This window comes from Gallus gallus, chromosome 7, assembly GCF_016699485.2.
Source record: "Gallus gallus isolate bGalGal1 chromosome 7, bGalGal1.mat.broiler.GRCg7b, whole genome shotgun sequence".
NCBI lineage: Eukaryota > Metazoa > Chordata > Aves > Galliformes > Phasianidae > Gallus > Gallus gallus.
This window is the reverse complement of record NC_052538.1, coordinates 10999391-11015640: the sequence shown is the minus strand read 5'-3', so window position 1 is coordinate 11015640 and position 16250 is coordinate 10999391. Positions and strand designations below refer to the sequence as shown.

Here is a 16250-nt window from a genome sequence, read left to right as displayed (position 1 = left end):
TGTGTGTGTGTATATATATTCCTTGTTTTCCTTACCTAGACTGAAGTCAAGGAAATCGCTCTGGGTACACTTCTTGATCCTTTCACAGAAGTGTAATAAAGTCAAAGCAACACGCTTTTACCTGTGATAGACTTTAATATGCATATTATAAGTACAGTGGGCAGCAGGTTTTTGTACATTTTAGTAGTGAGAAGTATTGTCGTATTTGATCTTCAGTGATGTCCTCCATTCTTCTTCGGGGGAAACAGGGCATACTCAATGCCAAGAGCAACAACGAAAGCTGCAAATCCCCACTTGAGTCCCCTAGTAAAGACTTCTGTTAAGGTGGCAGGTTTTGCATAGCCACCCATATACCTCCAAGCTTCATTACTAAAAGGAAAATAAAACCAAAAGAATAAAACAGGATCAGTGGAACCAGTGTGATAAACATGGCAAAAGTTCTATGGAAAAATCTGAGGTTATTTCTGGATGTGCAGTGAGATGGTAACATTTCTGTCAGGTAAGCATTCAAGTAACAGTAGCAGCTCTTAACTCTTTATACAGGTACAGTTTACAGGAGATGCAAGTAACATTAATGTAGTATCAGACTCACTTCCCCAAACTAGTTACACAATTGTTACATCTTCTGATTTTAGGCTGAAACCAAGACTGAAGAGCACTTGAGCAAAGTTTTCATAATTCATAATGCGGGAAAAAAAAAACTATGTTAAGACAACATATCAATGCTATCTTTGAAGCTCCTGCACTTACCGAGCCCATGGATCCCTGAGACCCCGTTTAGCCAACCTTCTTTGGACCTCCTCGAGTGGAGTACCCTCTATCTTCCACTGCCTGTAGTCGGGCAGTTCTGTTCGGCCGTGGCCGTGGCCATGGCCATGTTCACTTCCATGCCCCATACCTACAAGCAAAGATGAATTTCAGTTCTCAGAGAGTGTCAGCTTATTTTCCACGCGCTCAGAAGGACCAATATCCTGTATAGGAAGAGCAGAGTGGTTACGAAAAGTACTCCAAAACAGTAACGTTGCACACATTCTTCTGCTTTGTGAACAGTATGCCTCTGAAAAAAGTGCTAGGAGACTTTATACTGCATTTCAGGTGCTGGTGATAAAGAAGCAAACTGTGCTGGATTTTATTGTTTTCCCATATATAATAACAGCTGGCTATTTGGTCTGAAATCATACATGGTTACTTCAACGTGCTGTATGTCTAAAGGCGAGACTCTCCACATAAAACTATTTCCAAAGAAATAATAACATTATCTATGCAAAGAAAAAAAATAGAATCTTTGCTAATAAAAGAAGACTTTTATTAAGTATATATATAAAAAATTAACACAGATCTGGAAATACACAGCATTAACGTAACCCAAACATTGCCCAGCAACAGAAGAATCTGTGTGTTATTGAACAACAGAAAATCCCACAACCCAGGAAAGGAATATAGTAATTCACCCGAGTTTGATATGATAGTGTTACACATAGATATCTCTGACTCATAGTTTCAATATTCCACACCGGACTTTTTTTCTTTCAATATACCAACTAAGAGTCCATGTTACAGGTTTCTGCTCATACTGAGTCAGTAAAATATCCCTAATTGCATATTTAGAATTTAAAACCAGTGACGTGGCTTGAGAAGTAGAGACAACCTCACAACGACAAGTCTCTGTATAGAATGTAAAAGAAGTAAGCTCAAGTTGGTGACCTATGTACGCCTTGATAGAATACTATTATGCTTAAACCAACACCTTCAAGTAACTGGAATTTAACTGAATCTACATTTACTCTCCACAGTTTACTATCAAATTTAAAACAAACAATCAAACAGAGGAAGGTCTAAATGTAAATATAAAAGAATAGGGCGTTATATTAGATGTTAACATTCTTACGAAATGGTAGCTTATTAAAAAACATTTATGCACATATAACAATATTAAAAATGGGCAAAATTACTAGCTTTAAAGCATCCATAATAGCACATTGAACACTTCACAGATTGGCATTATTGTATCATTGAGTCATAAAACTGTAATACACACATCCAGCAGAAAGATAACCAGCTAAACTACCCTCTGATAAAGCAATCTTGTTTCCTTGTACAGGGCAAATACACTGGAAGCTGTTAAAAGACACATTTCTTAAAGCATTAACTTCATTTATGCTGTAAGAGAATGGATCTTTTTCTTTGAACAGTAGGCAAGAGGTTTTTTTTATCTTCATATTGGCCTAAAGAGCTTTTATTTCTTGCAGTCACCGAGAATGTTTTAAAACATAAGTTCTACAATTGCAGGATGCAGTAAGCGTAAAGTCCTTAAAATTATACTACTGGATGCAGGTTCAACTCCATTTGGAATTAACTGTGTTAAACATTAAGAGGTTTTAGGGTTTTAGAATCACCAAGGTTGGAAAAGACCTCTAAGACCACCCAGTCCAACCATCCACTTATCTCCAGTACTGCCCACTAAACCACGTCCCTCAGTACAACATCTGAATGTTTCTTCAACACCCCCAGGGATGGTGACTCCTCCACCTCCCTGGGCAGCCCATTCCAGTGCCTGACTGCTCTCTCAGAGAAGTGTTTCCTGATCCCCAACCTGAATCTCCCCTGGCACAACTGAAGGCCATTCCCGCTAGTCCTACCACTAGTTACATGGGAGAAGAGGCCAACCCCCACCTCAGCACAACCTCCCTTCAGGCAGTTGTAGGGAGCAATAAGGTCTCCTCTGAGCCTCTTCTTCTCCAGACCCTTCTCCATGCTTGGTAGTTGATATTATCTTAGGAAAGCTTACATTCTGCCTCTGGAAAAACCAGCTTTGTACAACACTACAGCCACTGTTTATTTTCCAGATTCTAACGTAATTACAATTCTATTCAGTGACGGCTGTAAAGTCTTTATTTTCACAATGTAGTGAGACTTCTTTCAACATGAGTTTCCCATTTTAGCACGTAGTAGCAAAGAGCAGCCTTAATGCCCTGGTTTTTAGGAGAACTGCCTGGAATGCAAGCGTGCCAAGATGACAGCTTCAAAGCCTGCAGCTCTGTAAGAGCCTTGGCTGCGGGGGCCCAATGGGATGGAACAGCATATCTGAACAACAGCACTAACGCTGCCTGTTATTACCTGAAAAACACCTCCTGCTCCTAAAAACAAACAAACAAACAATAAAAAAAAACCACAAAACAAACAAACAAAAAGAAAAAAACACCCCCCCCCCAACCATCTGTGTATAACCTTGTCATGCAAATCCACGACCTTGCTCTCCTACCAGTATTTACCTCCCTACCAGTAGGGGTTCCGAACAGCCCCCCACTGTCCCACGCACTGCCTGCGGGCCGCACTGCGGCACCAGCCGGGTGCCCTCTATCCCAGGAGGGGCCGCGGCCCATGGTTGGTGCAACTGGGGGCCTAACGGAACGCGAAGGGCCCGGGCGGCGCGGCATGGCACACGCTGGGGCAGGCCCGCTCTCCCCGACGGAGCAGTACTGCCGGCCAGGCCCGCCTCCTCCCCACGCTCCCCACTCTATACTCTCAGTACCTGCCCGCTCCGCGACCCTCCGCCAGGACACAGCGGCTGCCCGGAAGCGGAAGTCAGCGGACGGAGCCGCTAAAGGAAGCGCGGCTGGATACAAGCGTTCCGCGTAGCTTTCGTTCCGCTTTGTTTCCAGCCCCCCCCCCCCAATTCACCGCCGCCCTGTGCAGGTGGAAGCTCTGAGACTGCCCTCAGTCCCCCGCTTCCCGCAGTTCTGCCGCCGCGGAGATTCACCGAGGCAGCTCACGCGCACAGGCCACATCGCCAGCCCGAACAGAGGTGCGAGAGAGGGGGAGGGGGGATGATCGAAGGACGAGGAAGGACCCGGCCAATCAGCGCGGGGCTTGTTAGGGCGGGAGCGGCCCAATGGGAGGGCGCGTTGTTGGGCTGCGGGCTGGCAGCGGCTGGAGGTGGCGGCAGCGGTGCTGGAGGAAAGGGTGAGGGGGTGGTGGCGGGAAGGGTGCGCGGCAGAACTGTGGGACGGCGGGGCTTGGACAGGAGCTGCAGCGAGGTCTCTCTTTCTCCTGCTTCCTTCTTTCCTCTCCCGGTATGGCTATTGCACGTCGGCTCTTGCAGGGACCGAAGCCCGCAGGGTCTCTGAGTGCGGGGGCGCGAACCGCCGCTGCTGCTGCTGTTCGCTGAGGCGCGGGGCCTCCTCTCGGCCTCCTCCCCTCAGGCGGCGGCTCCCGGACACCCGACGGGCGACAGCGTCCCCGCACCCCGCGCTTATGTAAGCCTTGGGCCCGGCCGCCCCCGGCCCGGCCGCTGCCTGCCCCAGGGGCTGCCTTCGTCAGGGGAGGGAGAGCTGGAGCTGCCCGCTAGGCTGAGCCGGGAGGGGGCTGTCGGCGGGTATGTCCTGAGAGGGCATCGTTGTTTGTTTCCGTAGGAGAGGTGGAGAGACGGCTTGAAATCCTGCAGCTGAGCTGAAAGGTAACTGAGAGTTAAAGGTTTTCTCAAGACCTGCTTCTCCAGTGAGGTTGCTCCTTCCTTCTACTGAGTGCTCGCCCCTGGGGAGCTTGGAGTTTTGCATGCCATTGATGTGTATAATTATGAAGTATTGATTGTGGTGCTGCTTGGGTGTGGGTTTTTGGGTTTTTTTTTGGTCTATATTCTTGGAGGTTGAGTAAGTAGTACCATTTCTCTGGTAAGAAACTTGGGAAGACAGCTACTCAGCAACTTGGTCTCAAATCGTTTCTTAATGCTATGGTAATGCTGTTTCTTTGTGACTGAATGCAAACTCGAGGTTATCCGTTTCTGATGCAGAGAGAGAGGAATGAGAACAAACACTGGTTTATAGTGTGGTACTGGCAGAACATTAGGACAGACTGCAGGTTTGGTTTTTGTATACCTGATGCGAAGCTGCTTCTGGTTTTCAAGCTTTTATGGTGATATTAGGAAATCATGAGAAGTGTTCCAGCAAAAGTGCCATTATCGTGTTATTAACAGTGAAATTGTTCTAAATAGAGTGCCATCTGTTTAATCCAGACTGCCTCTGTCTGGTTTCAGCACTGAATGTTTTTCCCTGTGAGACAGTCCATGAGATCCAGCGTCAGGAAGGGAAAAGATGCGTTAGTTTTTCAGTAACGTAGAGAGGTGAGATTGGGAATGGGTTCTTTATTTGTTGAATAGCAGGGATTTCAATCTGTTTCATGGATAATGGAGTTCTGTCTGATACGTGTGAAGTATTAATTGTTTCTTATTGTGGTGGAGGGCTACAGTGTATGTGTTCAGCATGTAGTGTTTGCTGTGGAATGCTGATATTTTTCTCAGAATATTTTTTTTCAGTGTCCTGTGGACATGTTAGATACCAGACAGGAGGGTTTCCTTTTTTGAAGGAAAAATAATAATCTCCTAGATTTATGTTTTATTTTCTTTGCTTGTTTTTTTGTGTGTGTGTGTGTGTGTTTTTCCCATGGTGCTTTGCAGTATAGCCTGGTGATCTATCCATGAAGCCATACTGATATTACGAGTCTATCAACTTCAGTATTCGGTACCGATCCCAGAAGATTGACTCTGTGGGACCCATTGTGGTTGAATGGAGTTAAAACAGAGGAGTACGCTCTGCAAGGTTCACCTTCAAACACACTGCAGATGTCAGGATTGTACAAGGATAGGGGGTAGGGGGAACAGCTATTCAAAACTAAGTACATAAAGCCTCTTAATGGGACAAGCTTTTTGCAGTTTATAGGTTTGCTCTGCAATGAGGTTGCTTAACATCTTGCTTTCTAAATTGCCTTGTGTTTCAGCATGGACTTTTCTCTTTCCGAAATAAAAGACTGCAAATATGGGGGATGTGTTGTTCTAGTGATATAGGAAGCTTTTCCGAAGCTGTATCTTCACCAGATAAGTGAGTCTGGGTAACTTTAAGAGGCCTTATGGTCTTGTTGTAGCCTGCTCTTTTTGAGAAGGAAACGTCACCTTGCTGAGTTACTCTTCCCTCCCCCCCCGACTGTAACAATAATATGCACAAGGAGTTAAAATATGAGCGGTTTTCATCTTGTGTAGAACATACTGGATGTCCTTTGAGAGGAGAAGGTCATTGGGATTCTGTGTAAAAATAATCAGTGCTCTTTGTGGTTTATTCAGTTGCCTTTTTTTTTGGTACTATTTGTGGTGGTGATAATTTCTGAAAACGAAGCGTTCTGGGATACGGTTACATTAACACGTGCTCAGCCGTGCTGCTCATGGTTAGTTGGGATTCCTACTTATGGTTACCAGGTTAGAGGAAGGTGGCAGGGCATTCCTGATAGCTTTCAGAAACCTGTGTTTGCAGAAATTTTTGCCAGTATGTATTCTAGATTGCCAGATGCATCATTGTTACTGGGGATGATGTTTTGTATGGCTTTTTTATTCCATGCATCCATGGAATTTTTACCTAATTTTTAAAAACTCGAGTCCATGTATTGTTTTGGAAGCTACCACCATTAGACTTCTCGTCTTGTGAATAAGTCATTGCTCTGTTCTGTTCTGAACCTGTTATCTGAGAACTTCATATGATACTCCCTCTTTTCTGCAGGAGAAGAAACAGAACTGTATGGCTCTTTCCCAAGCAGACTGATATGAGTTCAGAATCAGGCTAATGTGTTCAGGCAAACACTGGTATGGGCTTGAAAATAATTTTAGATTTTGCTCCTTTATGTTAAGATATGAACTAGTATCTGGCAAGGAAGCTGAAGGCTCCCCCAGCTGACTCCTAGCGAAGGCCATCTGCCATAGTAATTATCTTTTAGGTAGAAGTCTTGTGACTCTTGCAAAGAAAGTGATCTGAGCACACGCAGTCATAGTCTGACTTGCTGCTTCAGTCAGGTGTTTTCATTTACGGATGGTACAGCTACAAGAAGTAGTTCTTATTTAATGCTGTTTTTCACTGTGCTTCCTTTGCAATTGTTTCCTTCTGGTAGATAAAATTTCATGCAGATTTGTGTTCAAGGAAGCATTCACTTCTGAGTCGTGTAGGCTTGTTTAGGCATTTCACGTAGGGTGCAAAGGAAGGGTAAAACAGGGACAAATGACTTCAGGAAAGATTTGTAGGTGTCATGTATTAACTGAATAATCTGCTATCTTTTCCTGACGCTCTCTTCTATCACCTTATCTGGCAGAAATATAGATTCAGAAATAAAGGAGTCCCTGGATGGTTAAGGTTGGAAGGGACCTCTTGAGATCACGTACTTCAACTCTGTTCAGTACAGGGTCAGCTAGGGCAGGTTCCTTACATTTTGAATATCTGCCAAGGAAGAGGGTGCACAACGTCTTTGGGTGACACATCCTAGTGTTTAAATGCTCTCACCCTGTAGGAGCTGCTTCTTATGTTTAAGTGGAATTTCTTCTATTTCAATATGTGTCCAGATAGGTGCAGTTTCTTTGGAGGGCAGGACAGTGTTCTGAATTTGTGCTTGCATCATGAACTGAAAATAAACCATTAAAATAGTTGAATTTTTCACTGTTCCTTTCCTAATAACAAGGCAGATAGTTTGATGTCTTCTTTTTTAATTATTATTTTTAAAGAAAACCCAACAACTTCAGTCAGAGGACACAGACATACTTCTGGGAGTGACTTTCCACCTCCAATGGAATTCTGACCTTTCCTTTTAAAATTTGAAATCCAGGGTAGAGGGGCACTTCTGATGAAATAAAATACTGTTACGTAGTAAAACAGCAGTCTGTATTGCCAGCAGTGTGACAGAAGAGGAGCTATAAACCTGGATGAGGATCGGGTGCTGGGTAAGGTAACTCACAGTTTGCAAACTGTTCCAACACATGCTGCAGGTTATCAATAATTAATACAAGTTTCATGTTGTAAGAAGAATTGCAGCGTGGCCCTTAGTCATTCTGTTAGCATAGTACTTTTGTCAAACGTAAAGAGTTTGGGCATAGGCTTTTATGTGTTTTGTTTTCCTTTGAGCCAGAGAAGTTGGGAAAGTTACGTTACAAATGTTTTTTGAATGACACTTATGTTTGTTAATTGCATCTTGTGAATAAGTTATGTGTTGATCGAACATATGTCTAACAAACCATGGAGCTGCTTTCAAACTAATTTGCATCTTTTTGTTTTATGCCAGTGTAATGTAATTGAGATCTCCTGTACCATTCTGGAGTACTAAGCTGAGTTCTACAGCAGTGTTACTTTGCTGCCATGAGATGGTCTTTTTCTTTCAAATCCAGTGTTTCTCATATTATGGACTGTATTTGAAAGCCATCTGGCTTGCCCCTGTTTCCCAGTGCCTGTGGTCAGTTTGCTCCCTTGGTATCATTCTGTAGAGTAATATGAGTGTTATACTTTAAATTTATGATCTTCCTTTTGAGTGGCAAAGACAGAAGCACAGATGTTTGGAAGGAGATCTCACTGGGGTAGTGAACTAAACTGTCACATGAACGTCTGTTGTAAAGGCTGAACTCCCTTGTCTGTCTGTCTGTCTGTCTCCCGGAGTTGAATACTGGCACTTGCCAAATCCCCCTGTTGCATAATACTGTTCAGCAGAGGTCCTGATGGTTGAACTTTCAACAGTTCAACCCTGATAAAATTCTCTTCCAGGAGTGTACTCTTCCTGCTTATTTTGGAGGGTCTTACTGCAGGACGGGGTGCTTATCCAATAATGCTGTCTGTATACAATCAAGTTGGCTAACTGCTATTTGCAGTCCAGAAGCATCAAGTCTATGTTCTGTGTAATCTCACTCATTTGACTACTCTTGCTATGCTTTCGTTTTACTGTGATTCTTCAGTCAGTTGAAATAGTTAGGTCTTCTCTGTCAGTATTCGTTGTGTATGCTTTGTGAGTTCTTTAAACAGTTATACGTTACTATTCCACAGAACTATCTGAGTGAGATGTGACATGGACATCTGTGCAGGCTGCGTGACGGCCGTTTGCTGATTCATACAGGGCAATGCTGGAACTCTTGGGATTGTTTTCTCTATTTCCATTCTCTTTTTTAGCAGGTTATGAACTTTCAAATGTTGTAGTTAGGGTCGCCTTCCCTTATTCTGCTCTGCCTTGGTAACTGTTGAGGCTAGGGTCTAGGCTCACTGGAATTATTCTACATTTGTCTGGAAGGACTGCAAGGTTGAAATGACTGTTCACATTTTTCATGGCCATTCGGTTGAGGTGATGATGTGTTGAAAGAGAACGAGGTGAAATATGTGCAAAATCTGTTCTCCCCCCACCCTCATAATATAATACCATGATATATTATATCATATATTATATCATATATTACATATACATATCATGATATAATTTATTTCCTTATTTTCTCTTTCCATCTCCTCCTGTCTCCTTCGGTTTTGAGCATACCCTGAGCTTCAGGAAAGGCTGGAGAGCAGCCCCCTGCATGCCTGCCTGTGTTCTTGACAGGAGTTGGACCGCCAAGTCGGAAGCTTGATGTACAAAAAAATCTGAAGATCCTCTTAGTAGCTCTTCAAGCGACCCTCCTCAATATCCTGAGCACTCCTTTGTGGACAGCTGAGCATAAGCATAGCAGATTTTGTTTCAGGGGTGGTTTAAGTTGAGTTGTTCCATAAGATGAACCCACCAGGTTTCTTTTGATTAAAAAGCCACTGCATGGACAGGTATGTTTGAGACAGTTCTGCCTTTGCCTTCCTGCTTGTTTTTTGGACAGGCGAGACAAGAGTGCATGAAAACATTGGTCAGGGGCTCTACGTATGCAATTCAGATCAGTGGGGAGGATTTCAGGTCTCGAATTGGACTAATCTTGGGAAGTGGGTGGTTGTGAAAAACAGTAATTTAAAATCAGTTATTCCTGCATGTGAAGAAAGTTCCGTTCATTTGTTCTTCGTGATTATAAAAGCAGCATCTGGGTAGGGCTGCTGCTCGTTCTGTGGGCAGCTGGGTGCTGGGCTGTGCTATGTGCAGCTGTATCAGTTGCTGCAAGGATGATTGGCAATACTTTGGGGTTTCTTTTGTTCTTTTTAACACGTGTGTCTCCTGTCCTGATTTACCTTTGTTATAGGAAGGCTTATGGCAGGTGACTCATTTGAAGACAGTTTGTGCAAGGCTGAGGTTGTAAGCCTTAAATGCAGTTTCTAAGTGTGTGTTTGTGTGTGTGTAGATTTTTTTTTTCCCTTTAATTATTGAGTGACTGAATATAGTGAAGAAGGCTTTGTGTCTGATGTGCTCTTGTCCGTGGGGTTTCTCCCTTGGAAAGATGGTTGTTAGCAGTATTGCACTGGGTTAGCATGCGCTGCACCATAGTTGTGTTGGCCTTTCATACCTTGCACGTAACTTAATGACCAATGTCGGACTGCTGGGTGAGTTTGGATAGCTGCTATCCAGATCTTGCAGAGGAAAATTCATCATGCTTTTGCCTCTGTTGAAGTCAATGCTAGATTGACATTTATTTCCATGTGGTTAAGGTCACATTCTTAGCTCTCCAGGCTTCTGTTGTAACTGTATTTTACTTCACTACAGATCTGTAAAGCTGAATTTCAGCTGACAAATCCATTGCCTGTGTTTATAGATAGAGCTCAGTCTTGACAGTACGAATCTTTCTTTGTCCAACAGGAATAGTACAAAAGTAAGGAGGAGGTGTTAGTATCATTTCTAACTCTTCATACGCTAATAACAGCAGTGACATGGACGTGTGGTTGGTACCAATCCATTTACGTGAGTGAAATTACACAATAAGTTTTTGAGGCGTCTGTTAATAACAGCGTGTCCTTTTGCATGGAAATGTCGGGTACCTGACGAAGGATTTATCCTAGCAAGAGCTCCTATTTCTCTGTATGTGACAGTGGAGAACTTTCCATTGCTTTTTTTTTTTCTTCTTTTTTTTCCCTTAAGATATTCAGCTGAGCCGGAACAGCGCAGAGCCGAGAGCTAAATATGGGCACAGAGGAGAGCGAGAGTTTAGATCTGCAGGGGAAAAATGAGTGGTTCCTTACGTGTGAGCATTCTGAATGCTTTTTTTTCTGAGCCGCTTGCTCCTTGTTCTTGGCATAGAGCAGGCCTGAGTCAAAACTGCTGCGCTTCAGAAGCTTCTTCTACATTGTTAATTATGCGCCTGTTCGGTTTAGTAATTGTGTAACTGACAAAGCATGGTATGTGGTAAGCTGCTCTTGTCGATGGTACATCTGTGCAATAGTTGCAAATAGTAACATCCTTATGTTTCTGGAAGTTACTAAACTACGTTTCCGGTAATTTCTTGGGTAGATAACGGAATGCGGTGCCGTTTTTGTCAGGCTTCACGTGGGCCGTTCTCATAACTGAGTCCACGTTAATAGCAGCACAAAGCTTTGCTGTGTCAGAGTAGCACTGAAAATCTCTTGGCTCAGTGTGACCTTTGGAAACACAAGTAGGGGTGGGAGCCCTGGAGTGGAGGCTCAGTTGAACAAAGAAAGAGAAGAAATACCTGGAATACTGAGGTAATTTAAGGGCTCACGACTGAATTTCTGGGCTGTGTCCTTTCACGGAGGTTCTGTGACAGCCACCTTTCCTTTCAGTCGGAAGCGTCGCCTGCGTTTCCCAGCAAGCAGGATAGCTAGAAGCAGGCTGCTGCCTCCTCTGTTTGCTTGGCTTTATGCACTGCTGCATTTCAGTTCATCTGCTGCGATTCTTCAGCTTTGCCCTCACCCGGGTAACTGTAAACACCAGATGAGTTTGAGCAACCTCTGTTTACCTGTGGAAAGAGGAGAACTTCCTGGCTTTCTTTTTGTTTCTTTGGGGGATTTCTTTCATGGGTGAGGACTGGAACAAGACTTTCATTATCTCCTCACCAGAACCAATGTTAGAACTGGAGAAGATCAAACTTAGGAAGTGATTTGCCCCGACTGTTATCTCAGTCTGTTCTTCTGATTGCTGCAGACACAGCATGTTGTCCACAAATCTCCAAAGGACAGCTTGGAGAAATAAGTCAGATCCCCTTTTTGAGTGGATATTGGGTGGGCTATTGATGCACATGGTAATCTGCGTGACCTGCTACTTCTCACCCAAAGTCTGCTTTTTCTACATCAGTAGTGAAAATACATCTGCGGTCATTCTTTGTGCATACACAAATATAACTGTTGGATTCTTGGTCACTTCAGCCAGAGAAAAAGGAAGATGTGTTTGAGACGTCTGGGTGTTGAAGTCACTCACATGGCAGCAGTGTTACACACGCATACCTCGTGTTCCAGGGGTCACTGCATGAACTCTTTACCTCACAGTGCTTTGCTTTTTTTCCCCCTTTTGTATAGGTGAAATACTGTTGCCCAGCTACCGTCTGCTGTGTTTTTTAGCAGTTAACTGTCGTTTCCATAACCATCTTTGTACACTAACCGTACCTTTGCTTTTTCTTTCCCTAGCTACTTCAATAGTTAATTGCATAAACCTGGTGATGGTAAGACAGAAAAATAAGTGTGCAACCATGAGATTTCACAACTGTTGTGCTCAGATTCCTAATCGGGTTAAGGTTTGTGCATGGATTCCAGGCTGAGTTAGGGGTCACTGGTTGGCACTGCTGTGGAAATGGGGCAGTCGGTGTTGTGCTGATCGTCACAGGGTGTCCTCCGTCTTATCCACACGTCTTTATTTAGCAGTGTATAATTAACCAAATGTGCAAAGGTTGGTTTTGGTTTGTTTCGTCTGTGCCTTTCTCTGACTGGCATGTGGTTGTCGGTGCTGAAGACCAAAGCGCTGGACTGGATGTGAGAAAAACAGGAGGAAGTTCAGAGAAATACATAGAGGGGGATGGCTCTGGATGTTTATTTCCTCTAACAAGCTAAGGTTTGAAGTCTGCTGCACAGAGCTGCGAAATGATGTGATGGTCAGCGAGGATGTCATGATGCTTTTCTTGCCGGCTGCTGGAAAATAACCCTTCAGCACTGCTGCGTGTTGTTTTACTGAAGCGTTTTGTAGGAGCGTCGCTGTGTTTGGCTGCTGGAGGTACGTGTGGGTGTGACAGTCAGCTGCTCATCTCTGCCCATGGTGCTCCCATCATCGTAACGCGCCAGAAACGTGTTTGCTGACTTCTTTCAATACAGAATTTTTGGCCTGGTGAGAGGCGGGAGAGAGGAGTTAACAGATCTTAAGTGAAGAGCATCGCTGTGCTAATGTGGAAACCCTGATCACGATGTAGAGAGGTTTTTATCTTTAGCAAATTTTGAGGTATTTCAAATTCGTGTTCCATTGGATAGATCAAGATAGGCAAAAATATTTCTCCTGCATCATCCGGCTTTACGCAGGATTCTACTAATAGTTATTTACTGCTATTTCTGTGAGCTATTGGGAAATTCTGCTTTAGCAATGTGTGTGGGCTTTGAACAGATTTGTAGATTGTGATGATGATCTTTTTGTCTCCATGAATGCAGGCTTTTCAGCTCTCTGAAATGCATAATGTTGCAATTAGTAAATCTGCGTATGCCTTGCATCCATGAGAAATGAGAAAGGGCTTTATTAGCATTTACTTTTTTTATTGCTTGAAAAACGTTTGAAATTAGAATCTCATTTCTTGGTTTTAATTATTCAAATGAGACAGGGCGGATTAGGAAACAAAATAATTAAAATACAGTTACAAAAGTCTTCTTAAGACGTCAGCTGGATAGCTGGCAGATAATGCAAAAAGCAGGAGGGTTTTTTCTCCCCCAAGTATGAAACTCCTGCCGCTCGCTGATAAGAAATAATTATTGAATAATCATCTTCAGTACCAATGTGCAGATTACTGCAAGTACCAGGATCTGGATTTCTATTTTATTCAGAACGGTTTTCTTGCACACTGAAACTGTCACACTTGGAGTGCGTGGGTTTCTTTTTGGTGATGGTGTCCATGTGTGTGCAGTTGGTCAACCTTACGTTTCAGGGGGTTACTTAATGCTGTGCGGGTCCACTGCCTGCATGCCGTTAACCTCAACAGTGCTAAACTTTCTGTCAGAGTTGCCCTTGAAAGACCATCTGCCTTTGTTTCCTGAAGCATGGTGTGTATCAAGGGTGTTAGAAGAGTGTAATTCCTTATACCACAAGTGTAGAACCAAAAAATCTCAAGTGCCTGCTGCTTGCGCTTCAGTAAATACTCCTGATTGCTGTTGGCACAAATCCATTGGGAAACAGTGCAGTGGGACATTGAAAAGACTGCTTAATTAAAATCAGGCTCTGATTAATTTTTTCTTTGCTGATGTATTTGAAGAGAATGAACTGAATTTGCTGTATCGCCAATATAATTTTTTTTCAAAAAGAAAATGTAAGGTCAGCAATAGTTACTATTATTACAAAAAATAGAAAAGAAGAAGCGTAGAAACCTGTCCTGTATATGTTGAGTGTATTTCGTGTGCACATAGGAGGGCTGCTCTGAAAGTAACGTCTCCTATGTTATTCTGTTGTCTCACACTGTGGGATGTTGGTGGTATGGCTGTAGAAGTTGAAGCTTCCCACCAATATCCCATTGCTACTTTCAGAGCAGAGTAGAATTTCTGAAGGGAGGTCATTTTTGATTAATGTTGGAAAAAGCAGGAGTAAAACTCTGTGACATGTTTGCATTTAAGGCCATCTTTGGTCTTTGTCCAAAGGTGAGTTTACTCAGGAGACTTGAGGGAAAGAAAAACACCGTTCTACTAAACTGCTTTTGAAGCTGGTTTTAATCAGGAAAGCTATTTAGTATTACAAACAAAGCCCCAGAGCTTCTCCATCTATGGGTGAGGTTATGCAAAAACTGGCTTAAGTTTAGAACATTGAGTACTCAGTGAGAATTTCTGCTTTTATTTTATTTAACTGTTTTTTGAGGGGTGGATGGGAGAAATTATTACAAGAAAATGTATGTATGAAATTGTAGAACAGTGTAAAATTCATTCTTCCCTCCATACCAACCATAATTGAAGAAGGAAGGGTACCCATGAAGCTAGCTGTGTGATTTTCAGTAGAACCTGTAGCTATTAGTAATCTTGAAAGACCTCCTACCTTCTGGAAGTACATTAAGACAGTATTTAACAAAAACTTAATTTTGTTCAGGCCGTGAGTAGAAGATATGCATAAAAACAGTAGTATGTAGTCGTGTCCCTTTTCTCTATTTCACCATCAGTCCTATACACAATTCAGCAATGGCTGATGTGGGGAATATAGCGGTGTGTTTCAGTTGATATCGCTGAGGCTATGACTGCTTTGCATTCTGTCAGGAAAGCCTGTGGAAGTCCCATTCCCCCCTCTGCTCCCCTTGGTATTGATCTCTAGCTTAGATAAATGGAAAGCATTGTGGAAAGTCTTTCCTAACAGAACACACAGAAGGTCCAGCTGCTTTAAGTTGCATTCCTAAAGAGATTGCATGCAAAAATTTGCCTTAAAAAAGGCAAGTTTCAGATTTAAACCCAAGTAAATAAATAAACAAGTAGCCCCAGTATACTTTGTGCTCCTCACTATTTAAAAAAAAATGAATAAATTAGTTGCTTCACACTAAGATGTGAACACATCCTTTCTTCTGACCAATCAATCTCTCATGTTCTAATGGTAGCTAGAGAGTAAAAGAGTAACAGCTGTGTAAACAACATGCATTGTTCTTAACTAGTCAGCACCGAAGATTAATAATTAGACTTGTACCAAAGCAAAATAGGAAACTTCTGTAGATCTTGCACTCGTTTATATTTACAAATGTTTTCATTCCCATCAAGTTATTTCTCAGGGAATTAACGTATACTTCCATGGGCTAGGCTGCAGAATGGTCGTACGGTAAGCTGAGATTCAGCTTAATGAGGACTTCAAATACAATGATTAAAAGGAGTTCTGTTTTCTTTAGAGGCATTATTTCTTTGCCAGGTTCCCATGGAGGAGAGTCCAACAAAAAACAAACTTCCAGTTCTGGAAGACTGTTATTGAAGTTAGTAGGGTTGGTCACGAGCATCGATTTGGAGAGGGCAGTCACCTTAACCAGTTGGGTCAATTGCATGGATAATGAATGTCAAAGCAGCAATTAATGGATCTGTGTTGCACAGGATTTAGATAAGATCTTGTTCATTTGTTTGTTTTAGACTGCATTTCTACTACGTCTTTTCTGTCTTTAGAGAACACTTCCTTGATGTATGACTTCATCAAGCAAAACTAGGTACCAAGGCAGTCGGGTTACATGGAAAGAAATTTGCATGAAATATTTTCATATGTGAAGAAATTCATGAGTTACAGGCAAACTGGCATAGGAAGAGTTACTACATGTGAACTGATGCTAGTAGAGGAGAAGTCTGTGCTGTTTAGCATGGGATGGGTTATCACACAGGGTCCTGACAAGAGGATTTAGTGTAGGATGACTATATCAAATA

The 16250-nt window shown here is 42.8% G+C and overlaps 2 protein-coding genes across 12 annotated transcripts in view; one reads left to right on the top strand and one right to left on the bottom strand.

The window, feature by feature from the left end:
• Positions 1-115: 115 nt before the first annotated feature.
• On the bottom strand, positions 116-3812 carry NDUFB3 (NADH:ubiquinone oxidoreductase subunit B3). Of its 5 annotated transcripts, none has more exons than XM_015289421.4 (3): positions 3682-3812; positions 751-898; positions 116-369 (listed from the first exon to the last, which is right to left on the bottom strand). In XM_015289421.4, exons 2-3 carry the CDS (start codon positions 894-896, stop codon positions 213-215), a joined length of 303 nt encoding a protein of 100 aa, XP_015144907.2. In that variant the 5' UTR covers positions 897-898; positions 3682-3812; the 3' UTR covers positions 116-212. The 5 variants fall into 5 exon arrangements, with proteins under 5 accessions (XP_015144907.2, XP_040559357.1, XP_025007951.2 ...); XM_040703423.2 differs by having other exon boundaries at positions 3716-3812; XM_025152183.3 differs by having other exon boundaries at positions 3761-3812.
• A 98-nt stretch (positions 3813-3910) lies between these two features.
• Positions 3911-16250, top strand: part of FAM126B (family with sequence similarity 126 member B) — a 54847-nt gene continuing 42507 nt past the window's right edge. For 2 of the 7 annotated variants that reach the window (XM_015289470.4, XM_015289464.4), the window contains exons 1-2: positions 3911-3963; positions 4413-4456. The gene's annotated coding sequence lies outside the window, so the exon portion shown is untranslated. Of the gene's footprint in view, positions 4074-4412; positions 4457-12604; positions 12901-16250 lie in introns of those variants that run through there. The other 5 variants (XM_040703905.2, XM_004942607.5, XM_046943924.1 and 2 more) reach the window with 3 other exon arrangements.

What these genes read in the sequence shown, in the direction of transcription:
- NDUFB3 (XM_040703423.2), bottom strand. Translation starts at nt 3,788, where the DNA reads ATGTGGCCTGTGCGCGTGAGCTGCCTCGGTGAATCTCCGCGGCGGCAG. An exon ending in CGGGAAGCGGGGGACTGAGG is followed by an intron (nt 899 to 3,715) that starts GCAGTCTCAGAG and finishes CTTTGCTTGTAG; the next exon opens with GTATGGGGCATGGAAGTGAA. An exon ending in CTCAGGGATCCATGGGCTCG is followed by an intron (nt 370 to 750) that starts GTAAGTGCAGGA and finishes TTTTCCTTTTAG; the next exon opens with TAATGAAGCTTGGAGGTATA.